The 26,574-nt window shown below is 41.3% G+C and overlaps 1 protein-coding gene across 1 annotated transcript in view; it reads right to left on the reverse strand.

Annotated features, from left to right (window-relative positions):
• Positions 1-26,574, reverse strand: part of LOC126159972 (protein DDI1 homolog 2-like) — a gene marked incomplete at its 5' end in the record, with an annotated part of 136,765 nt that overhangs the window by 77,559 nt on the left and 32,632 nt on the right. Inside the window, one exon of the mRNA XM_049916779.1 lies at positions 20,549-20,676. Within this exon, the coding sequence (XP_049772736.1) occupies positions 20,549-20,676 (128 nt within the window). The remainder of the gene's footprint in view (positions 1-20,548; positions 20,677-26,574) is intronic.

The following is a 26,574-nucleotide window of genomic DNA, read 5'->3' on the forward strand; positions in this document are numbered from 1 at the left end:
GAGGAGATCTGGAAACTTACAGGGAGATCTCGAGAGACGGTAAGTCTGGTACCGCACGCCGCGGAATTTGAATCCGCACCAGACGACACGGACGTCGAAGACCCCTAGAGGACTCTGCACCACTGCGCCGTAAGCCATGGCGGCGCGTGCCTCCTGGCCCACATTTAGTGAGAGTGTGCCAGATTGGAACACGTGGTACTGGCGGCCAACATCGTCGGCCCCGATCGCGTATGTAAGCACCGGCCTCTCACTCGGCCGGCCAGTCTAATCTTGCGTATGTCTCTGGACATCTCGCCTCGCTTTACACAGTGTATTTACTTTTTTGTTCTGTGTACGAGTGTACGTAGTTGTCTAGTTAGGTTTTCTTGTGCCTCCGTTGTTTGATCTTGTTGTTTGTTAGGTCCTTCATTGGTCGTGTCCATCCTCTGCCGTCGTGTTGTCGTTCGCGTGCCACTCTGCGGGTCCTGCCGCGCTTTCCGTCACTTCAACCCCGCGATCATTCTGGTAGCAGTTACAACAGTAAGGAATCCTGAAGTGAGTGCTTTGTGACAAGCAATCGACAGTCACAAATGAATATTTACTTTCTTAATGATACTAGCAACTTACAGCAACAACTTATGTGCACAGCAACTGATGGCTACAGTTTTTAACATGCCAATGTCATAACCTTAGAGCACCAATAAGTAAAATTTAAGTTAAAAGTGACTGTATGCTAAGCTCAATTGGCGGGAGAAGAGAGAGCTAAAAACAAGTACTTCCCCTTGGAGAAAGGTGCACAAAATACTCGATAGAGACAGCAGAGGTCCCTAACCGAAGATAAAATGTCCATCATATTGCTATGAAGGATAAAAAGTAAAACCTAAATGACAGCCTAAAAATGGCTGATAACTCAGACAGCAAACATAAACAGAAACATAAGCGGTTAAAAAAAAAAAAAAGAAAGGGTATTGGGTCAGGAAATGGCGAACAGTCAAAGATTGATGAAAATGAACACAAAGTGGTGGGGATTCTTAATAAATGGCGATGGTTAAAATGTAAGTGCCCTATATGCAACCTAGCTAAAATGATCTCCTCACAACACAGAGGCTCTGATGGGCACTGAGAGAATCTGAACATATGACAAAGCTACTACTTCACAGAGGACAAAGAGCTCTGCTGTAAATATTGAACAGTGTTCTGGAAGCAGACATGAAAAATTGTCGGTGCCAATGGCGAAGACACACCCGACGCCAATCAGACAGTATTACAGCCATCAGTGTACACAAAGGTGCTGTCGTTAAGTTGTGTGTGAAGGTCGAGAAACTTACAGCAATAGATTGAATCTGGAGGAGTTTCCTTAGGAAGCGAACGAAGTCCAAGATGAACAGAGGTTGCTGCACAATGCCAAGGTGGTGAAGGGATCACACACCCATCGAGAAAGTGGCAGATAGTGTGAAGTTAAGCTGCCGGAGCGAACTCTGGGAAGTAACAGAGAAGGATGTGCCCCTTACTGGCAGTCAACAGTGTCACCGAAAAAGGGGGCACAGGATGTGTGGCGAGGCACGGAAGACAAACGGCGTGCATATCCGCTGAGAAGGGTATCACACGGGTCGACAGTAGTAGTTCGGAAGCGTCTGCATAGAGACTCTCAATCAGGCTACTGTAAAAGACATCAGTTGCTGAATGGATTCTATGATGGTGCATTGTATTAAGATGGTATAAGATGGACAGACGTCCAGAAGAATAAACAAAACACTCATACTCCAGTTTCGAATGGAGAGGGGATCAGTATAAAAGGAGGAGGGTGGTTCAATCCGCTCCCCAGGAAGTACCACTCAGGACACGCAGGCCACTGAGGAACTAAGTACAGTGTGCATTCAGGTACGGCACGTGAGAGGAACACGAAAGTTTCCTATCAAGCATGAGCATCAGGAATTTCATAGTTTCAGCATAGGGATAAGCAGAAGGCCCAAGATGTAAAGAGAGTCTGATGAAACCCATTGCACTGCCAGAAAAAAATGGTTTTGTCAATAGAAAAGTGAAAGCAGTTATCAATGCTCCACGAGTAAAGACAATCAAGACATCACTGAAGGTGCTACTCAAGGAGACAAGTCAATGGATAACTGCAATATATCACAAAGTTGTTGACAAAACGGGAGCCAGAGATGCCTGGTGGGAGACAGCCCATAACAGGGTCGATGGTTATAGCAAAGAGGATGACACTCAGGACGCAGCCTTTAGGCACCCTATTATCCTGGATAAAAGGCGTCGGACAAAGCTGAACCGACACGTACCTCGAAAACTCGTGTCTTTTAAAAATTCCTGAAAGAAATGGGATAGGCGGCCTCGGAAGTCACGCGGATGATACCAGTCCTCCAGCAGGTGTCATGAGTTTTCTCCAAAACAAAAAACATGTGCACACTTGTGTATTTCCACAGAAATATCCATTCATGACATGGGTTGACAAAGTGACAAGATGGTCAAATGCAGAGAGGCGTGCACTAAATCCACGTTGTGCACTGATTAGTAGATTGCAAGATTTGGTATTTGGTGGCTTGCTTTGCAGCTATAGGAGAAGGAGACAGTGATGCTACTGTGATACTGGGCAATTGCATAACTACAGTACCGAATGGGTGTTGCAAATCTGCATGGTCATGTCCTTTATGGGGCAAGTATGGTACTACAAGCGCCGGATGGTAAAATACAGTTTTCAACTAGCCAACAACTTGTGAGCGACAGAGTAAGGTACTTTTTCCTTCACCCGAATCTCCTGGACAGCCCACTCATCGAGATATATGTGACTCATGGGATGAGGTGGCACCGCTGCCATTACAATTGATACAGTGGGGAGAAGGAGGTGGGTAACCAGCCTCATGAGTATCTCTACCACAAGTAAAACACTTGGCCATGTTTTGACACGATACACGAGTGTGGTCATGATGCTGGTGCTGGTAGCAATGGATTGTGTTTGGAATGTCCCATCAGAGCTTGATGACTTAGTAGCCTGCCTTGAATTTCGATGGAAGCACTACTCAATCAAATGTGAGAAAAAAAGTGTGTGTGTAGGACCCCAAGTTTTCACGAACATTTTTTCATTACTCAATGGAGCACAGTGATGCCCTGATCAGAGGTAATTTTGGATTTCCTCCTCAGTCAAACCATCATGCAGCTGAGTGTAAATAATGCCACACAAAGAATTCAGCATAAGATGGACCTCGACATGAACCGAATAGCCATGGAGGGGTGAAGCTGTAAGCTGTTCTTGGAGCTGAAAATCACATTTCGTCTCCACAAGTCCCATTATGCAAACGAGTACAGGATTTCACATGGATACAATTGTATCAACAACTTTCTGAATAATAAATTGATTAACTGTAGCAAGAGACTGATGTTCTTCAGTATGTGACACCACGAGGAACTGAGGTGCCGCTGAGAGAGTTGAATCCTTAGCCTCATTCTCTTTGCATTTAGTAGATGTAGACTGAGATGAAAATCACTGGCTCACTGCAAAAACAAAAACCCACAACTGCTATCGTCTGTGATGGCATGCGCCTTCCGACTGGGGGCCGCCTCAGAGGGGGGGGCTCACCTGCCTTTCGTGACTGTTCATGCCTCACGAACTCTGGACAGAGGGCCCAATCGGCAATTGTGAAGGTAATAGCTTAGGCACTCGCCCCTCTTCGGTCCAGCCCATACAGGGGGTATATTCGAGTCCTACGTGTTGACCAGGGGTTGGAAATTACACGTTACACAGTCACCCGTTATGCATCAAAACATGTGGGCCAGCATTCATAAGCACACAGGGAGGAAGAAGAAACAAACAGAAACCTGAAATGCTGAAGCACAGTTCAGGAGGAGATGGAGAATAAAGAAAGAAATAAAAACAGACAAGGGACTGTTCCGATGCTGGCCTATCAAAAGTTCCTCTAGGGAAGGAAAAAAGAATAACAGTAGGATAGATGTGCAGCTTGGAAAGGGTAGAGGTGTTGCAAAGGCTGTGGCCCTGTGGTAGCCAGGCACAAACTCACCGAAGAGTGATCCCTTGCGGCAGGAGGGGGGGCACCCAGAATGCATTGGAATTGTTTGTGTATATGTTGTTACTAGGTCTGGCAAAGTATATAAAGGATGTGAACAGTGTGTCAGATGTTGAGTGATCACTAAAGCACTTGGAAATGCTGAGTACTCATCCGAGACCGCATTATTTGCACCTGATAAGAATTTGGGAGGAAGCTCATTATGGTCCTCCATCTATCCGATTCACCGAATCGTGAAATATCCAGATTTGTGGGACATTCTCATGTGATAGTGGCCAGATGTCGGACTGCACGGGAACTTGAGGTCGGGCATACTTGTCGTCAAGGTTGCAGTCCGACCACCACAAGGGAATATCACCACAATGTGCCCCGAGCACACTCTGACGCCTTCACATCTACACCTGGTATCGACGAAAAATGAACACTTTCTGCAACATTCTGCATCATCCTATACTATCGGTCAGGACCAGCAGCAGCCAACTACGGAATTACATTCCACACGTAGGTGGTTGTTAACACCACGATACAAATGGTCACATTTGGGAGTTGTGCTGTAACCGGGAAGCACAGAGCTGACGAACAGTGCCGCCTCGTGTTCCGCAATGCTCCTCGTTACCCTACGTGACCACCTCCAGTGATTACAGTGCTGATCTCGGGGTAAGTCCCAATATCATTCAACATTTTGGAGAAGCACAGCAGTGTAACTTCTGATGTCACGGTGTGGTGAGCCATCAGGTATGACTACAGGTCACCCGTGGTAGTGAGTGGTGGAACTCTGATGGCACCTCTGTGCATTGCGGAAACCTGTAACCTTACACGTTACTTCTCTTAGGCTGGTATTAAACTATCATATTTCATTGAGAAAGAAATATGGTCAAATACTCATCAAATTTCTTTGACAAAGGTATCTGACATGGCACTAAAAAGGGGTATTACATTGTCATCATAAGATGACGGACAACAACAACTTGTTACTATGTGCTTCAGTTGCTTGAATCACAATTGCATTGTGTGTGCATTTGGAAAAGAAGTGACAGACAAAAAAAGGAAACATACTTGGGTAAAGTCATTAATTTTACATTGAGGTAATAAAAGCACTCGGCAAAATTTTTTACGAGAGCTGGAAGTGGAGGACATCAAGTCTTACATAAAATACTTATGAAAGGATGAGAGTGCATTTCAGTATTTGCTCAGTAAAGTGGCTCTTCGTATTACAAAACAGAATACTCGGTGCACAAGGCACGCTCACCGTAACACTGTGATTCCTTGCTACAGGAGAGAGCTATTCTAGCTTACAACAAAGCACTCCAATACCACAGAGCACATTAACTAAAATAATTCAAGAAACATATGAAGCAATTTATAAAGCAAAAAAGGAGGAATATCTGAAGGTAAATAAATGTTCCGTACACACAATATGGGCGATAACAACTATTTTTATTTTTGAATAATTTAATTATAGAATTAGTGTTAGAACAACTACAAACTTAATAAAAACACAAAACAGATTGGCATTGTTAACTTGTGGCATCCAGAGTTTAAAAATTAAGAAAGTATATTGGAGAGCTAAGAATTTTTTTTATTTTTTTATTTTGGAGTGTGACCAGCTCCTCTACTGCTTGCTGAATAGCTGCTTGGATGTTTCCAGATGTAGAGGTGGATGGCTGTAGCTGTGATTGTGGACATGAGGTCGCTTACAGCGTATCTCACTTGCCCATCAGCACATTATTAACAGTGTTTGTTGTGCCCCTTGCTCACCCCCCACCCAAGACAAAGCAAGGTTATTTTTTTTAAAAAAAAAAAAAAAGAGTCAAAGAAAGACACCAACTGAACTTTGCAGTCACATTTAGAAACACACTACACACATGAAATAGTTGTAGCGATGCCAGCAATCCGAGCTGTTATATGTCACACTGCAGTGAACAGAATATGAACAAGCCTTTCTTTGACGAAAGGCAATTTGACAATGTTTCCTATTAGACTATTAAATTTCTTTGATGTAAATATTTGACGTATCAAATTTGACAAAGAAATATGATAGTGTAATACCGGCCTTATACCAGGATCAGTGTGTGCCTCCAGGTCAGAAAGGGTGCAACCTCATACCGTAAGTAGGCTAATACTGCCAACTTCTTTGTAAATTTAATTCAATTTTGTAATCACTGAAATAACACTACACACCCTCCCAATTTGTGGGGGTTTCATTTCTTTTCCCCTTCACCTTGCAAGCAATTCACTTTTTTTGAGCAGGCAGAGTATAAACAAAACCAATGGACAACATCTGTAGATTTATAGTGAACATATTATTTTACGTCACTAAATTACTATATAAACAACTTTTGGTTGCGAGTATGATTAATCGGCAAGAAGACATAAGGATATGTATCACTCCTCTGGAGTGGTATGTTATCACCAGTGTCTGTATCTGTGTTGTATTCCAATTAGCAATGTCTAAAGCAATCATGGACAAACTTTAGTTACATGTAGGCCCGATTCACATACTTACACAAGGCCACAGGCCACCGCATCACATGGAGTGACAGCAGCACTTCTATCGTAAAACATACTAACAACAGCATCTGTGTCATTAATGTTTGTGAGGTGATGCAGGGATATGAACAGCACGCTTTTCCAAACACACCACATCAAGTCCTCAAAACAAGTGTTTTTGGGAGTACATTGATTTATGTTCATTCCACCATCTGATAATTACATTTATTTACACATCATGAGCACTGTTTATTTTACTTGCTACATTTTACAGTAACTATCTTAAACTTCTGTTGCAAAATGTGTAGAATTGTTAGTAAACAAACAATATCCATGTTACATACACAAGTGCAAACATCTGGAAGTGGGAGATAGGCTTTTTGAAATGTCGTTATGTAAAAATAACTGCCTATAAAAGCAACTTGCAGCTAATTCATTATAAATTACCATCAATTTCAATGGCTTTGCAGTGCTCTAATACTTCCACAATGAACAAGAATTATTTACTAATGCTAATTCGAGAAAGTATAGAAAAACAAAAAATATGGCAATGAGAGATTTAAGCATGTAACGTCGTGAGTCAATACGCAATAGCATTTATTGCACTATTTTGCAGTACGGCTCATAGCTTTGGAGCCATTGGCAGTGACAGAAACTTCCGCTTGTATCTTAGTGTGACTCATTCGCACCTGTCGCTAGCCTAGCCGTGGGTAGCGGTACCTGTGTCAATTCGAGCGACAGAATATTCGAGCTCCTAATAATCTAAATAAATTATATTAAATATTATTCAATTTAGTTAAAAGTCAATATACTGCACTTTGTTATTAAAAAGAAGATTGTGTAAAAATCTCAGCTTTTTAGCTGGCATACTTTCATAGTTAGAGAAAATTATGTAAAACACCCCAAACCGACAATCGAAGAATTAAATTCAGCTAGGAACAATAACAGTTTACCTTTTGTTATCATTTGAAAACATAACCAGAACTCTCAATGGGCAGAATTATTTAATTAAGATTTAATTAAAAAACTTAAACTACTTTACATTTTCATAATATAAAAATCAGATAAAATTATTACTTGTGTTTAATATTGTTATAGGAGTAAATGAGAGTGAGTGCGAGTGAGAGTGTGTATGTGGGACATACGTTAAATTTCAAGATTAAATTTATGTAATACGTACATAATCATAGCATGCGAAAGATGTTTGTGCCCACTTCGCTGATGATGTATGTCTAAGTGTACTTGCTTTTGTGAGGAGGCAGCCAGAATAACAGTTGAAAGTTTAGTTTGTTTTCTAAAGTTATTTCAAGATTAGTTTTCTTTTCGTTTGGTTTTGTTAAACATTTTATTAATATTTGCATGATGAAGTGATGTAAATGCATCTGTGAATGTTGATTGGCCTAAGACAGTTTTAGTGCGAGAAGGAACTCTAAGGATTGTTTTGACTGGCTGGTCATTTTGAACAACCAATCAGAGTTAAGCATTTCCCGCACACTGCAAGTAGTTACAGGCAGTGGAAGGAGCAGCATTGGAGGAGTCGTCGTCTAGCTATTGAACGTGCAGGTCATGTTGGATGCGTGTGAACTTTTGGCCTTTGTAGAATTCCGCATGGCATGTTTTGTATTCATATCTGGAATATTTGGCAAGCAATTTCTTTAATAGAAATCCACTGAAAAGGCCTGAACGTGAAAGTCAGATATAGTAGTGGAGTATTGACTATGAAATCGCGTAATTCTTCGGACTGGACTTAAGTACATTTCTGGCTGCTTTTCGTGTGTACAGGGTTGCATGAACTGTGAACTGAGGACAGTGATGTTGTTCGCTAATTACATACAGGCTGGAAAGTGTTTATTTTGAACTTAAAAAAATAATAATAATAAAAGAACTCGCATGCAGAATTTTGACATTTTTCTAAAGAGATGAAGCAATCGCTCTCAACCCGGAATCTGTTTTAAGGTATTACAGGATAGCTTGCTACCAGAGTTTACACGGTCTTCACAAACGTAAGTATTGATGGTGTTTTCTTCAACGTTGCTTTTAACATCGTCTGGACAGTATCTACGTATGCAGAGAAACGGGCTGGTGATCAGATGCCGTACTGAGATAGGTGGAACTTTTGTGGTGCACGGTACAACGAGAGACAGTCATCAAACACCCCACTAAACATGCCCCACCGCAGGCAGTTCCAGTTGACAAGTAATTACAAGTAAATTTTGAAGAGCAGGTCATCTGATTGTTTGAAATTGTGTGTGTTTATGTCCGCAAATACCATTATCAAGCATTTTTTAAATATTTGGCCAAAAATACTTTTGATAACTGGCTGTACAGGGATGGATTGTTTCCAAAACACTAAATAAATTAAGCCATAATTTCACTGTTCATTTTACAAAATTTAAAAGTCTAAATTGCTTGAACTTAGCATATATTGGCAGTATTATACAAAAGTCAACTGGAAAAATGTGAACACCACCCTCACATGCTCGATACGCACTGGTGATACAGAGAATATTTTGGCTGTCAAAAATATTTCAAGTATTGACAATACGATAATATTCACTATCAGGCAGTCATTATACTGACAAATTGATTATAATAATAAGCATACGAGGGACCCATTAACATTTGTGACATTTCTACCATTGCAAATGACAGGCATGACTCATATGTCAAGAGCATTGCACAAAATGGCCAAAACAGCTCAAATCTGTGACAGAGCAGAAAATGCATCCTGAGCAGACTACAATGTGAGCACTTCGCTCTTTCTTCCGAGAATTTCTTCTGGAGGACTGCTCAAAACCAATCGTGGGGTTTCAACCTTTATGTACAGATGCTATAAATGTTGGTTTTTCTTTCTTCAAGCTATGTTCTGACAGTTATAGGTTCAGTATGGTCTTGTATATGTTAAAATATGCATATATACTGTATTCTTCCAAGGCAGTATCCCATGGGCAAGGAGATTGTGGCTTTCTGACATATTTTCCTTCCACACTGACAAACCCTATATACTCAAATTCTGCTGTGCAAAGAATTTTTTGTCAAGATCAGTGGCCAAGTCTCTGTTCCTTGAACGACCAAGTTCCTCATAAGTTTCTATTGACAATATAAGTATCCTGAAGTTAGCACAACTTTTTCGAAACTTTTCTCCATATGCAGTCATTTGGAGTTTTTCGCACTGCATTATAATATACTGTATATTAAACTTGTCCTCAGGTTCCTGTACTGAGTAATGCCTAGGGACACGAAAAATTGATATTTGTGATAAATGCAAATATGGATATGAATTCTTCCTCAAGATTCAGAAATGTGAATTTACGAAATAAATACTTTTCAAGGAGATTGCATCCAAATTACTTATTTCATCAACGATACTTTGAAACAATTTTTTTTCTCTAACCCAGTGAAGAGAGGAAGTTGTCATTTTGTTCACAAAACAGTTTTCAGTACTATTGTGTTCTCAGCAGTGTTGCACATCCCTACACTTCATCCAGATCCAAACAATGGATAAACTATTTCAAAAATGTGTTAGCAGATGGCATATGCCGTTTGCGCCAAGCTGCATTTCCCTCTGGAGCTCCAAAATTTGAAAGATATCACATAAGTTTTCTGTTGACTATCGTTCTACTAGTTAAAAACCTAATGTTGCATTTCTGTTCTTGTGTTATCACAAATAAAACACAGTGCCTCAGAATTAATGGCACTTTGAACAATAAGTATCTTCCTGCCATGATGACGATGAAGTCCCATACTCCTTGACAGAGCGTAGGGGAATGATGCGGGAGACCCGCACCTTCGTATTGACATTTCTGAGCATAGTAGCATGCAAAATACGCACTGATTCTCATAAAGAAGAAAACGGCAACTAGCTGCTGCTAATAATGCTGTTCATTTACATAGACAGTGATGTCACCGATTTCAAACCGACAGGTTCAAGTTTATTTTACATCTATTGTTGTTTACATTAGTTGTTGCACAAAAATAACAGCCAACAACTAAGCGAAACAACAACAACAATGATTGTAAACAGCAATAGCATCTAATGTACACAACAGCAAATTTTATACAGTGTGTTACAAAAAGGTACGGCCAAACTTTCAGGAAACATTCCTCACACACAAATAAAGAAAAGACATTATGTGGACATGTGTCCGGAAACGCTTAATTTTCATGTTAGAGCTCATTTTAGTTTCGTCAGTATGTACTGTACTTCCTCGATTCACCGCCATGATTTCATACGTGATACTCTACCTGTGCTGCTAGAACATGTGCCTTTACAAGTACGACACAACATGTGGCTCATGCACGATGGAGCTCCTGCACATTTCAGTCGAAGTGTTCGTATGCTTCTCAACAACAGATTCGATGACCGACGGATTGGTAGAGGCGGACCAATTCCATGGCCTCCACGCTCTCCTGACCTCAACCCTCTTGACTTTCATTTATGGGGACATTTGAAAGCTCTTGTCTACGCAACCCCGGTACCAAATGTAGAGACTCTTCGTGCTCGTATTGTGGACGGTTGTGATACAATACGCCATTCTCCAGGGCTGCATCAGCGCATCAGGGATTCCATGCGACGGAGGGTGGATGTACGTATCCTCGCTGATGGAGGACATTTTAAACATTTCCTGTAACACAGTGTTTGAAGTCATGCTGGTACGTTCTGTTGCTGTGTATTTCCATTCCATGATTAATGTGATTTGAAGAGAAGCAATAAAATGAGCTCTACCATGGAAAGTAAGCGTTTCTGGACACATGTCCACATAACATATTTTCTTTCTTTGTGTGTGAGGAATGTTTCCTGAAAGTTTGGTCATACCTTTTTGTAACACCCTGTATAAACATGAACAGCCATCTGTAAATGAACCTGTCAGCTTGAAATTAGCAACAACACCCTCTGTGTAAATAAATAGCATTATTGACAGTGGCTTGTTGCTAGTTTCTTCTTTTCAACTTGTATAAACTCTCTCACTGATGAAAACCAGTCAGTTTCCTGGCATGGCACTTTGAACTTTCTTAATGAAGTGTTCACTTTCTAATTTGTCTCATTATTTTTTGTGGTGATGTGGCCACCAGACTAATTCTGTGGCATCAGACTACCTTCTCAGTTTTTTTGATACAAATCAGTTACGAACAAACAGAGATACATTATTTATTTAATTCTCCTGACAACTGTCTGATTTGGCATTTAGAAAGTTTCTCATTTCCACTTTTTGAATAGTCGGTTTTGGTATCATACAAGGTCTGTGGAAGCCCAATTTGGAAAGAGAATGTGTGTAAGAATGTGTCTGCAAAATAAAGAGCTCACCGATGCACATATGCAGTGACGTATTAGTGCACTCTTACGTTACACTCTGGTGCCATCAAACAATGGGCAGTTGAGCTGTCTATATAAGATAAATGCCATGTACGGCAATCTAGGACTCGCGCATGGACATAGCAGCTTAGAACAAAGAAATGCGTACACTTGTCTGCTAACTAAAGCTGGAATTTTGCAAAATTGGGGGTACTTTCATGCAACAGTTTTAGGTCGGGGGTTCTGAACTACGGTTGCATAAGATACTTGTACAGATTGGGCCTGAACTACCTTATTTATGACAATACCATGCTCAACAAGCAACTGCGCAATAGTTGTTTTTGTGCCCTCTGCTATGCTTTCCATTGAGCATAGTTTGTTATTTTCTTTCCTTATTTTTAAATGAGTCAAGAGATTAATCCTGATCCACATAGGGTTTGAGTACTAGTCTCACAGCACCAGTAGGTATCAGTGATCATGGGTCATATGAATAAAATGGAGAATATATTTTATTCTCAGAATTTTGGAGAACATTCTCAGGTTCAAATGAATAAAGTTAGCTGGAGAAATACTTCACCGGAGAATATTCTCAGCTTGAGTAAAAGTTAGGGGGACTGACTCAACACTGAGTACATTGTCTGATTACATATGAATAAAAGTAGAGAAGTTTCTCATACGCAATGAACACTCATTCTTTGAACAGAGCTCTGTAGCATACTTTGTGCTGAGTAAGTTCTCGTGAGGTTCAGTTTTGCTGAGCTTTTGTTTAGTAAGACTGACAGAATTTACCTAGCTCAGAAGGTAAATAAAGGTTTCACAGTCTGAAGAAATACTGAAGACGGAAATTGTTGAAGTTTATACAGGTTTGAGAAGAAAACTGTAATTGGGTGGCAAACTTACTTTCTGAAACTCATGAGAAAATGGCGCGGGGGGGAGGGGGGGGGTGATGGGATGGGAGGGGAAAGGGGGCATTCAAATGAGGCGAAAATGACTCTGAGCACTATGCGACTTAACTTCTGAGGTCATCAGTCGCCTAGAACTAATTAAACCTACCTAATCTAACGACAACACACACATCCATGCCCGAGGCAAGATTCGAACCTGCGACCGTAGTGGTCACTTGGTTCCAGACTATAGTGCCTAGAACCGCACGGCCACTCCGGCCGGCAGGCGAAAATGAAAACATTTTTGTACTATTCAGCAGAACCAGTTTTTCACACTGGAGTAGGAGAAGACTTAGTTATACACGATACAACTATTTTCAGATGTTGTTCAACATGATTTCTCACAACATAAATCTTATATTTTGGTATGTTAGAAATAAGTAGGTGGGTCAGAGTACATACTAACTGGTTTATTACAAACCTAGTGATCTGTTTCTCATAACAAAACTGCACAGGCAACTGTTTAAGTACTTGATGCACAAGTCGACCACTGTGCGTCATATTTAACCAAAAGTATCCTGTGTTGAAAAGCTCTGACAAAGTTCTGGTTTGGAATGGATGAAAATGTGATGTATTCTTAAGATTTTGTTTGCATAATGAACTTCGATGCAAAAAAATTTTCCTCGTGTCGAAAATTCCGCAACGTTGACAGAAGATGCATTTTCAGAAACTGTCCACATATCATCTTAATGTGTTGCTGCACATAAAAGTAAAATTGAAATGTAACGCAACTCTTCCAGAATTCCATATTTGAACTTCAAACGATTTGCCTGTTTGCGCAAGTTGACTGAAATGTAAGATTATGCACGTGTTGTGTACCACGTGCAGCAGAAGACACACACCAAGAACCTCAAGGAGGAGGGGAGGTAATGAGAAAGACCTCCCTCCTCTGAAATTAGGCTTCAGATTTTTTTATTCATGCAAAATTGAGAACTCTGTCACAGACTGTTCTTTTGCTCTGAGAAAGTTCTGCGGAGACTGTTCTCTATTGATTCACATGACTGCATTATTAGTTTTGCTTTTCCAGAAAAACAGGACAGTTGTGGATTAGCTGCCCTGCAAGAGGGAGGTGGAATTCCCGCTGCCCCCACTGTTCTCATTTATTTACACTTGCAACCACCAGCTACGTTTTAGTGTCTGCACTATACCGACTACAGGCTTCAGAGGAGACCTTCCTCTATACGTGCAAATAATTATTTTCTGTACTAGCTTTCCTCTAAAGTACCTTGCCAGCTCTATTTATTCTTATGCACGGATACAATCAAACAATGGAAAATCCAGGATGGAATAACGACAATATTATGAAAACGACACATTGTTACTCAGCATACAGAGGAGACATTGAATCACAGACAAGCATGCAGAAGTAAATAAATAAATAATTTTATTAATTACAAAACTATTTGTTATAAACTTAAGTTTCAGCAAAAAGGCCTGCTTCCAAAGTAGAAAATGTGCATACATTCACACAAGCACAACTCGTATGCACATGATCACTGTCTCCGGCCGCTGAGGACAGCCTCAGTGACCAAAGACAGTGGTTACACTAGTTTAGAAGCAGCCCCTTTCGCTGAAACTTAAATGTATAGCAGTCTTCTTGTTGTACCTGTCTGCAACTCGACATCTCCTCTATGTGGTGAGTAACAATCTATCCGTTTCACTATATTATTGTTACGTATGGGTTGCACTGCCAACAAAATGGCTCTGCATTGTGCTAACCAAGGCTCAAACGCTATAAACTTTAAATGTCAGTTTTTTGCAGATTTTGTGATCATTGAACCTAATATCGCGGAACATCTTGAATCACAGAAGCATTCTGTTCACTGGAAAAAAAAAGTCTGATGCTTCTCAACAAAAACAACAATTTCCCGAAGCATAAAATACCTGCTGAAAGTTTCACAATTGTAAATATTCCACTCAAAAAGCTCTGATCAAAGAGAATAAAACCTAATCTCTCATTATTATTATTCTTTCTCTTCTCAGACGTTATGTCTGGTCAAAAATGGAAAGTGACGAGGACCTTGATCAAGCGTGACTTCCTTTTAACTGTATGGTATATGTTACATTGCATTTAGGAACTTTCGGGTAATTGAACATGTATCAATAATTACAGATTTCTGTAGTTGTATATATGAGTTTGGGTGTAGCTGTATTGCGTTGATGTACTGGTGGATATTGTGTGGTACGACTCCTGTAGTTGATAGTATAATTGGTATAATGTTGTTATTATTATTATTATTACAATGGAATCTCATTTTACATTCTCCGATTTTGCATTTTTCGCAATTCTACACCATAAATTTGTAGCTCCTGTGAAAACCCTGTAAGGTCAACACAAAAATTCAACAATTTTACATTTCTTCCTAGTAAGGTTTACCTCGATTCTAAGTTCTTGCTCATCGATTCGCTTGACTTTGTCCCATTTTCCTCCTATTGAAATTTGATGTAACTGAACAAGTTATAAGTTATAAGTTATAAGTCATACAAAAGGCAGACAGTTCAGACCAGAGGTAGTGGCAGAATTAAGGGAATATTTAAGGCCGTTGTGGAGAGGGGAGATGTGAGAGAGGAAATGCTGACGTAATCCACAATAGATGTTGTCATCGTGACTTGCAACATTTAATTTCACTGCACAATTATGATACAACTACTGATAGGTTGCAGTAGAAATGGGAAAACAAGACACTCGACACGAATTGTTCCAGACCAACCCCATATGTGACAAAGGGGTCCAGCCACAACCTTTTCTTGTGCCACCTATATCTCAGTCTCATCTTTTTCAGATATTTCTGATGTCCTGTATTCCGCAACAATATCAGTCATCAACCTTTTAAATTCAAACACTGAGTCTCAAAGAATATGCTCAGGCATAGTTGAGGAAAGGTTGCCCATTTCCACCTAGTGAACGCTTATTGGCTGGTGACTTGCTAAGTCACCCAATAGCCAACGGAGCCACCACACCAAGCCACGTAAAATGAGCACACGTACAGGATGTGTGGAGAGGGTGAGTGGCCTTTCAGCAACAGGAGTGCAGGTAGGGGTGAAAGTATTTTCTGGTGCAGACGATGACCTATGACAGAGACATTACATGGAAGCAGAGCAAGGGTTTTGCAATAGCACATTTTAAAGATTTTTGTGTTCAAATCAGACACGACACAGTTGCAACAACTACATACACTACCCATGTATATACACTGCACGACACACTGTAGTTCGTAAACACTGGCAGTAGTGATAGATGGCATGTAGCGAAACTGTAGCACCTGAGCTTTCTGTCAAATTTACATTTTACACAATACACAGAAATTCACTGAGCCTATTTCTAATAAGCATGTAACATCAATTGGGGAAGCAAACTCATTTTATCAAATCTCCGTTTCTCTCATCAAGCCTAAAATAACACTTTAACAGTGGTGAGCATATGAAGTGCAGCTCATAAAGAAAGCATTAAACAATAACAGCAATGGTGACAAAGTATGTCAAAATATGCTCCCGATTTAACCACTTAGCTGCTGCGATGTTTTAGGTTCAATTCAACATGTCCATCAATTTTTGCTTTTTTTTTCTGGGTGAACACAAAGGGTGGTCTCTCAAACACATGTTTTGAATGAATAATTTGTAGTCACAGCACATAGAAAAACAGCTCTATTACCTTGTACCCACATACCACTTCCAATTTTTTGACGAGTTTTTACTTGCTGTAGTGCTGAGTTTCTTGAAAGGAGGATATAAGATGAACATCATCAAAAGCAAAACGAGGATAATGGAATGTAGTCGAATCAAATAGGGTGATGCTGCGGGAATTAGATTAGGAAATGAGACACTTAAAGTAGTAAAGGAGTTTTGCTATTTGGGGAGCAAAATAACTCACGATCGCGGAAGCAGAGAGGATATAAAATGTAGACTGGCAATGGCAAGGAAATCGTTTCTGAAGAAGAGAAATTTGTTAACATCAAGTATAGATTTAAGTGTCAGGAAGTCGTTTCTGAAAGTATTTGTATGGAGTGTAGCCATGTATGGAAGAGAAACATGGACGATAAATAGTTTAGACAAGAAGAGAATAGAAGCTTTCGAAATGTGGTGCTACAGAAGAATGCTGAAGATTAGATGGGTAGATCACATAACTTATGAGGAGGTATTGAATAGGATTGGGGAGAAGAGGAGTTTGTGGCACAACTTGACTAGAAGAAGGGATCAATTGGTAGGACATGTCCTGAGGCATGAAGGGATCACCAATTTAGTACTGGAGGGCAGCGTGGAGGGTAAAAAATCGTAGAGGGAGACCAAGAGATGAATACACTAAGCAGATTCAGAAGGATGTAGGCTGCAGTAGTTACTGGGAGATGAAGAAGCTTGCACAGGATAGAGTAGCATGGAGAGCTGCATCAAACCAGTCCCTGGACTGAAGACCACAACAACAATAATACTTGCTGTATCACAATTGTGGTTTTTTAAGAACTGATGACATTCATTACCACAAATTATTGGATAAAAATTGTACTGTACATTTAATTTCCTTCGCTTAAACAGATTTTATACAAAGTATTGGAGAGGATTGCAATTTTTAATCGTATCTGTCAATAACATGTGCTTTTGCTGGCATTTTGGGGGTTTTAACATTTTCCTCAACTTTGCATTTGTTAAGTCTGGACCACATGAAAATATAAAATAGGAATTTCACTGTATTATTTTATTATTTCACGTTACTACTACTACTACTACTACTACTACTACTACTACTGCTGCTAATACTTTTTTCTACAATCAGTGCTTTTTTAATTTGTTATTTTTAATTTTAATGTATTTTCTTTTTGTGAACAATTTCAATCATGTATGGAGTGTGATAAACTTTTAAATTTATATGTCTAATTATTTACAAAAGTAGATGCTAATATTGCCCAGTATATATGCTAATTTTGCCATAAATAGGTGCTAATTTTCCCAAAACTAGATGCTAATTTTCAGGTCTCTAGTAATGCTCCATTTTCAACAACCAGTCACCAACCCTAAACAATGCAGTTCCACCGGGACAGTTGTTTGTTATCAAATATAAGCAGTTTACAAATGTGTACCTCCCATGCAATGCCAATTCAAGACCACTTACAGCCTGAAATATTCATTTCAGACCATCAGTTTCTCATTTCGTGGTACCTAGTTTCAATTCTTTATGGTTTATGTCATTAGGACCATAAACAGTTGGATCATCCTGTATGTGTTACCTGCCATGTCCACACGCCTTGACAAGGAAGATCACACACTAGGAGTAAGGACGACAAAGAAGCCAATCCATCTCCTGGAAAACAGCAGTGTCACATTTTCTATTCTCGCAGAAGGTGCAACTGGATAACAAAAACGTCTTCTCTGACAAGATAGGTCCTGTTTGCATGGAGGTGACCACTGTACCAAGCTCACACCTGTTTCATCAGAAGATTTTCCCTGATATCTCAAAGTTGAGATTGCAAGTTTTCCTGAATCAAATTTTGTGGTACGTGAAAGCAAGATTTGCTTTAATTGTTTTTATGGCCACAGAAGACATTTTTCTGAGCTTCTGTGTCGCTAATTGGTGACTATTCCAAGTACCACCAGGATTTATAGTTTTATCAACAAGTCTGTAACTCACAAGCTCTTGCTACCAATTCTGACCGATATGGTGTACTTGAAGAAACTTGTCAACTCTCTCACTTATCGAACTGGTGTCACTGTCAACACAGTATGTGTGCGATTTCTCCTGGGGATGAACAATTTTGCATTATTATTTCCATGATTAATCAAATTTCTGGCTGGAATTACTCCCTTTGTCAGAAAAGTTCCAGGACAAGTTTTTTAATGGCTCTGTGCACCATGGGACTTAACTTCTGAGGCCGTCAGTCCCCTAGAACTTAGAAATACTTAAACCTAACTAACTAAACTAAGGACATGACACACATCCATGCCCGAGGCAGGATTCAAACCTGCAATCGTGGCGGTCGCGCGGTTCCAGAATGTAGCGCCTAGAACCGCTCAGCCACCCCGGCTGGCAAGGTTGTTGTTTTATCTTTTCTTTTTTTAAAAAAAAAAATTATATATATATATATAGAAAACCGCACGTACCAAGTAATGATTGTAGATCCCACCAAAATAGCGCCCATGGCTATTTACACACAGATGCCAATGTTTTTGGACATCTCAGAAGGAAGCAGAGAAATTTTTAGCTGTGATGCTTGTGAGCTCATTTGTCATAGCCTGATGGATATCTGTGATATCTTGATGAAGCTTTCCTTTCAATCACCTTTTCACCCCCAAAAATAAGAAAAAAATTGCAAGGCGAGAGGTCGGGCAAATATGTTGGGTTTGGCATGGTAGTAACAGAATATCTGGCCAGGTACTTACATATCAGGGCGGCAATGTCGTATTGCCCGTTGCAAAAGTTTCAAGAATTCAATGTAAGAAGTTTGGTTTATTTCTTGACCTGAAGAAGCATACTCATGGTGAACCAATCCTTTACTATCAAAGAATGTGATCAAGATTGTCTTTGTTCTCAATGGTTGTCATATGACTTTTTTCAAGGCTGGTGATCCAGAAATCCACCACTTCGCGTGAGGGTCATATTGGTAGCACGAACTTTCATCCCCAGCAATAGTCTTTGACAGAAATGTGGGATGACATCTGGCTCTCTCCAGCAGTTCAGCGGAAAGTCTTCGTCTTTTCTCTTTCTGTTTGTCTATTAGTGTGTGAGGGACAAGTTTTGCTATTAAGTTTCCACTTCCCTAAATCTTAGCATAAAATGTTGTGACACACATCACAATTCAAATTAAGTTCTTTTGATATTGCACGCACAGTTACATGACAGTCTTCTTGCAATAACTGCCTTCCATGCTCCACATTTGCACTGGTATTCCTGCAGACAGGTGACCAGTTCTGGGATGGCCTCGCACTGAATCTCCGCCTTCACAAGATCTTTTGTGCCACTCAAAAACACAACTTCTTGAAAGTGCCTCACCCTCATATGCTTGCTGAATCGTTGCCCTTATTTCACTAAGGGTTTTCCCGAGCCCAATTCAGAACTTAATGTTCACTCTTTGCTCACAATCAGCATCCACTGTGTCACTGTGATTATTGTGCCAAGAACCCAAAGAGTGTTTTGCTAAGCACAGCCCTGCCACCAAGTGAGTTTGAACAGAAACACGACTAAGGTCATTTTGAGGACGCACAGGCACCAGATAACATAAAAATTCCTTGTTCCTTTTTAGTATTTAGCACTCCGTCTTCAGGCCACGAGTGGCCTACCAGGACCATCCGACCGCCGTTTCATCCTCGTAGGAGGATGCGGATAGGAGGGGCGTGGGGTCAGCACACCGCTCTCCAGGTCGTTATGACGGTATTCTTGACCGAAGCCGCTACTATTCAGTCGAGTAGCTTCTCAATTGGCATCACGAGGCTGAGTGCACCCCGAAAAATGGCAACAGCGCATGGCGGCTGGATGGTCACCCATCCAAGTACCGGTCAAGCCCGACAGAGCTTAACTTCGGTGATCTCACGGGAACCGGTGTATCCACTGCGGCAAAGCCGTCGTCTTCCTTTCCAGTATTGTAAATTCAGAAATAATAAGACTTGTCCTGGAACTTTTCTGACAAAGAGAATATTTATTTCGGTTTTTAGCAGATCTTCCCGACCCGCAGCTCAGGGGAGAGGTCTACCATTAAAAAGGGCCAAGCAAAGTACCTCGACCTAAAAAGGTAACTACATTTTTCAATAGAGAATTTTTTGCTCTTTACCTAGAGCGCACAGTGTCTGACGACTTCCCCACTGCCTGGCAGACCCGGACTCACCATGTGGATGCGGCCGATTATCCGCTGCACTCCTACGCCCTTGGCGACGCCAGCCCAGCGCGTGTCCACCAGCCGCATTATGTTGCAACGCTCTGCGCACGCCGCTGACATTATCGTCGTCTGTGCACCTGTTGGCACGGTAGCAAGAAATCACTGTCAGAAGAGCCATAAACGATTTTTTCTTCGAAATTTGAGAGAGTGAAAGAGCAATGTCAAAGACAATAACAGAACGACAATGTACAATTGAAATATAAAATAATGGACTAATGCCAAACATTCTCTGCCTAAACTGCTGATTATAAATTTATTAAAATACGTCTTCCAACTTCTTTCCAATAACAATACAGAGAAAGTAGGATATTCAGTGACCCATTGTACTTCTGGATTCAAAACTGAAGTACGAGGCACTCGCACAGATCTTGAGCACTAAATTATCATGGATGATTCAGTCACTACACAGATTAGAACACGTATCAGCACGTATCAGTTACATTCTATTTTCATACTATGCTTTCTTCCACTCATGACATATGAGGTAACTGTCCCACTGCACAAACAATTTTCATGTGGGGAAGAAACACAGTGAGGATTACAGGCATTAGAAGCAGAAGTTCAAGCTGACTACACCTACATACATATTTTGAGCTCAAACATAATAATGACAAGAACTGGTTCAAATGGCTCTGAGCACTATGGGACTCAACATCTGTGCTCATCAGTCATTACTTAAACCTAACTAACCTAAGGGCATCACACATATCCATGCGCGTGGCAGAATTCGAAACTGCAAGCGTAGCGGTCATGCGGTTCCAGACTGAAGCGCCTAGAACCGCACGGCCACACCGGCTGGCTAATAATGACATCCTCTATGACAACCAGCATGGATCCCGAAAACATTGCTCATGCAAAACAAAAATCAAAGCAGTCAGGTAGAAGTAATATTTCTTGAAACTTCCTGGCAGATTAAAACTGTGTGCCGGTCCGAGACTCGAACTTGGGACCTTTGCCTTTCACGGACAAGTGCTCTACCGTCTGAGCTACCCACATACGACTCACGACCTGTCCTCACAGCTTTACTTCTGCCAGTACCTCATCTGCTACCTTCCAAACTTTACAGAAGCTCTCCTGCGAACCTTGTAGAACTAGCACTCCTGAAAGAAAGGATACTGTCCAGACATGGCTTAGCCACAGCCTGGGGGATGTTTCCAGAATGAGATTTTCACTCTGTAGCGGAGATGCGCTGATATGAAACTTCCTGGCAGATTAAAACTGTGTGCCCGACCGAGACTCGAACTCGGGACCTTTGCCTTTTGCGGGCAAGTGCTCTACCAACTAAGCTACCCAAGCACGACTCACGCCCCGTCCTCACAGCTTTAAACCCGCCAGTACCTCGTCTCCTACCTTCCAAACCTCACAGAAGCTCTCCTGCGAACCTTGCAGAACTAGCACTCCTGAAAGAAAGGATATTGCGGACACACAGCTTAGCCAATGCCTGGGGATGTTTCCAGAATGAGATTTTCACTCCGCAGCGGAGTGTGCGCTGATAGGAAATTTCCTGGCAGATTAAAACTGTGTGCCCGACCGAGACTCGAACTCGGGACCTTTGCCTTTTGCGGGCAAGTGCTCTACCAACTAAGCTACCCAAGCATGACTCAAGCCCCGTCCTCACAGCTTTAATCCCGCCAGTACCTCGTCTCCTACCTTCCAAACCTCACAGAAGCTCTCCTGCGAACCTTGCAGAACTAGCACTCCTGAAAGAAAGGATATTGCGGACACACAGCTTAGCCAATGCCTGGGGATGTTTCCAGAATGAGATTTTCACTCTGCAGCAGAGTGTGCGCTGATATGAAACTTCCTGGCAGATTAAAACTGTGTGCCCGGCCGATCCACCACCAGACTGCACAGCGCCTTGTTGCCAACCTGGGTGCACGGCTTAGTGGGGCCTGCGCCACACTCCCATCTGAGTATAATTGGCAGCTCTGTCACTGCACTGTCCTTTTATATCGTGTACGCGATACTACCGCAATCTGTAGATGTACATATCACCAGCCAATGACATTTGTCACCGCAGTGTATTTTCTACATATACCATATGTGGTGTCACCGCCAGACACCACACTTGCTAGGTGGTAGCTTTAAATCGTCCGCGGTCCATTAGTACATGTCGGACCCGCGTGTCGCCACTGTCAGTAATTGCAGACCGAGCGCCACCACACGGCAGGTCTAGAGAGACGTACTAGGACTCGCCCCAGTTGTACGACGACTTTGCTAGCGACTACACTGACGAAGCCTTTCTCTCATTTGCCGAGAGACAGTTAGAATAGCCTTCAGCTAAGTCCATGGCTACGACCTAGCAAGGCGCCATTAACCATTTCTAGAGAGAGTCTCACTTGTATCATCAAGAATGCTGTATACAAATGATGGATTAAAGTTAAGTATTCCAGCAGCTACGTACTTTTCTTTATAGCATTCATTATGTATCCTGTTCCAGACCTCACGCCAGTCTGCGGTAGATTATAGCGTGTATTTCGGCCTCCTCTAACTACAAGGTGTTGGCACATCTGCCAACACATCACCATACATTTTTAATGTCTGACAAACAATGTACGGTCATTACATCAACACCAGTCAAACACCATTATTAAAATAATCTGACTTTGATGTACAAAGCAATTTCAAATGTCTGATTACTTTAGATATGAATTACTGCATTAAGTATTTGATGTTAAGCACGTAAAAGGGAAAATTTTTAGATAAGTTTAGAGAAGTTTACTCACCATATGGTGAGTAGCAATCCACCCTTCTCATAATATTGCCATTATTCCATTTCCACATTTTGATAAAGTTCAAAACTGCTATAATTATCAAACACTGGGTGAATATAATCTGTGTAATTTGTGCCCAGTTTTAAGTAAAAGCTAGTTTTTCACACACGAGAATGTTTATGATGTCATCTGACCTGAACTAGGTGTCAGATAAAGATATAACTAAGATGGTAAATGTCCATCCCCGGGTAGCTGAGTGGTCAGCGTGACAGAGGGCCCGGGTTCGATTCCTGGCTGGGTCGGAGATTTTCTCCGCTCAGGGACTGGGTTTCATGTTGTCCTAAGCATCATAATTTCAACCCCATCGACGCGCAGGTCGCCGAAGTGGCGTCAAATCGAAAGACTTGCACCAGGCGAACAGTCTGCCCGACGGGAGGCCCTAGTTACATGACCTAGACTAGATGGTAAATGAACACTATCTGCAAAATGTGTTGAGAATGAAGTTATGCATGGTGAAGCAACTTTACTGGAGAAAAAGTGATAGTGTAGTAAGCGATAAACTTATTTCCTTTCATAATTTTTGTGTGTGTGTGTGTGTGTGTGTGTGTGTGTGTGTGTGTGTGTGTGTGTGTGGAGGGGTAGGGGAGGGGGGGATGAGGGTGTCAGCAAGAAAACGTTTCATGAAGTTTTGAAATTATATGTGAAGTTTGTCTGTAGTTGCTAAGTGCTCTCATCCTAAAATATAAGATGAATACATATAGCCTGAGTATTTGTGTGCCTTCAGTTATGCTACCTTACGACAAACACGCAGTTTAATGACTAAATTTTATCATAAAATATTACCTCCTAATGAGGAGCTAAAAACATTTTATATTTTTAAATTTTGTCAATAATTACACAAAAGACTGAAAAATCAAATAACTATTGTTGATGAAAGCTACTAAATAGGCAACCTGTGACTGGGACCCTGTACCATGCACTGGGTTAGCTGTTTAATAATGCAGATGCTTTACCGCACAGTCATGTGAATCACAGTTTACTTAAAAATCAAAGAAAAGTTCGAATTGCCCACATGTGATGTATAAATTACTGACACTGCTGACGATGATGAAGTCAGAGTTATTTTAGAAGTAGAGCTGATATTTTGAAGAGTGAAGTCAAATGGGCTCTTGAAAGATGGAATTCCAGCAGAATTGTTCAAAGTCATTGGAAGGAATGCAGTGAAAGTGCTGCATTCAATATGTCTCCCAAGGAAGGGAATTTCTAAAGAATGCTCAGATCACTGAACTACTGCACTTCTCACAAGCTAGCAAAGTCATGCTGAAAATCTTACAAAATAGACTTCGGCTGTATCTAGAGCGGGGACTACTGGAAGAACAAGCTGGATTTCGTAAAGGAAGAGGAACCAGAGATCAAACTGCCAACATTCAGTGGATTATGGAAAAGGCAAGAGAATGCCAGAAAGACACGTATCTCTACTTTATTCATTATGCCAAAGCCATCGACTGTGTTGATCACAATAAATTACAGGAGGTACTAAAAAATATGAGAGTAGCAGATTACCTCATTCATCTCATACGGATTTTATACTCTACCAAGAAGCCACAGTGAGAACTGTGTGTGGAACAAATAAATGGGTCAAGATTCAGTAAGGGGTGCGGTAAGGCTGCCTATCATCACCTTACTTGTTCAATCTGTATGCAGAGGAATGCCAGGCTAGATGAAGAAGAAACTGGAATTAAAGTAGCTGGGATAAATATAAACAACCTTAGATACGCAGATGATACTATACTGTTGGCAGAAATTGAAGAAGAGTTAAAGACACTCTTGCTGAAGGTGTAAGAAGAAAGTGAAAAAGCTGGTGTTAGGCTGAATGTTAAGAAAACAAAAATTAAGGTAACTGCATCTATCATTTCATGGCATATAGGAGGACAAACAATAGAGGTAGTCAGAATGAGATTTTCACTCTGCAGCGGAGTGTGCGCTGATATGAAACTTCCTGGCAGATCAAAACTGTGTGCCCGACCGAGACTCGAACTCGGGACCTTTGCCTTTCGCGGGCAAGTGCTCTACCATCTGAGCTACCGAAGCACGACTCACGCCCGGTACTCACAGCTTTACTTTCTACCAGTACCTCGTCTCCTACCTTCCAAACTTTACAGAAGCTCTCCTGGGAACCTTGCAGAACTAGCACTCCTGAAAGAAAGGATATTGCGGAGACATGGCTTAGCCACAGCCTGGGGGATGTTTCCAGAATGAGATTTTCACTCTGCAGTGGAGTGTGCGCTGATATGAAACTTCCTGGCAGATTAAAACTGTGTGCCCGACCGAGACTCGAACTCGGGACCTTTGCCTTTCGCGGGCAAGTGCTCTACCATCTGAGCTACCGAAGCACGACTCACGCTCGGTACTCACAGCTTTACTTTCTGCCAGTACCTCGTCTCCTACCTTCCAAACTTTATTCTGGAAACATCCCCCATACTGTGGCTAAGCCATGTCTCCACAATATCCTTTCTTTCAGGAGTGCTAGTTCTGCAAGGTTCGCAGGAGAGCTTCTGTAAAGTTTGGAAGGTAGGAGACGAGGTATGGCAGAAAGTAAAGTTGTGAGTACCGGGCGTGAGTCGTGCTTCGGTAGCTCAGATGGTAGAGCACTTGCCCGCGAAAGGCAAAGGTCCCGAGTTAGAGTCTTGGTCGGGCACACACAGTTTTAATCTGCCAGGAAGTTTCAATAGAGGTAGTGTCCAATTCCAATTATCTCGGTTCCCAGATTTTTGCTGACGGTGACTGCAGGCACAAAATCAAGAGATGCTTGCTGCTGGGCAGAAATGCAATGTCAAACTTTGACAAGGTTTTAAGGAGTAGATATATAACTTTGGCAACAAAGATCAGTACTGTAAGGCTATGGTTTTTACAGCTGTGATGTACAGATTTTTTTTTTTTAGGGCGCAAAACTGCTATGGTCATTAGCGCCCGGTCTGTGACTTAGGAAAAGGTAAAAAACGAAAATGGAAACCAGCAGCAATGGGAACGAAACTCAAAAAATTGGAGAAACTAAAAGTATAAGGAAATCTTAAAAAACCACTACAGAAAGGGGTTGGTTGTCTCCAAAAAGAGCTTCAAATGACTGACGTCATCTCACTGGCACTAATAAACCCGAGAACGCGATCGGCTGAGCGCGTGTCATCTGCTAAAATGGACGATATTTTAGGCGACAGCTGTAAACGGGCACGTAACGGAGTAAAATAGGGGCACTCTAGTAAA

The sequence above is a fragment of the Schistocerca cancellata genome, unplaced genomic scaffold, assembly GCF_023864275.1.
Source record: "Schistocerca cancellata isolate TAMUIC-IGC-003103 unplaced genomic scaffold, iqSchCanc2.1 HiC_scaffold_1150, whole genome shotgun sequence".
Taxonomy (NCBI): Eukaryota; Metazoa; Arthropoda; class Insecta; order Orthoptera; family Acrididae; genus Schistocerca; species Schistocerca cancellata.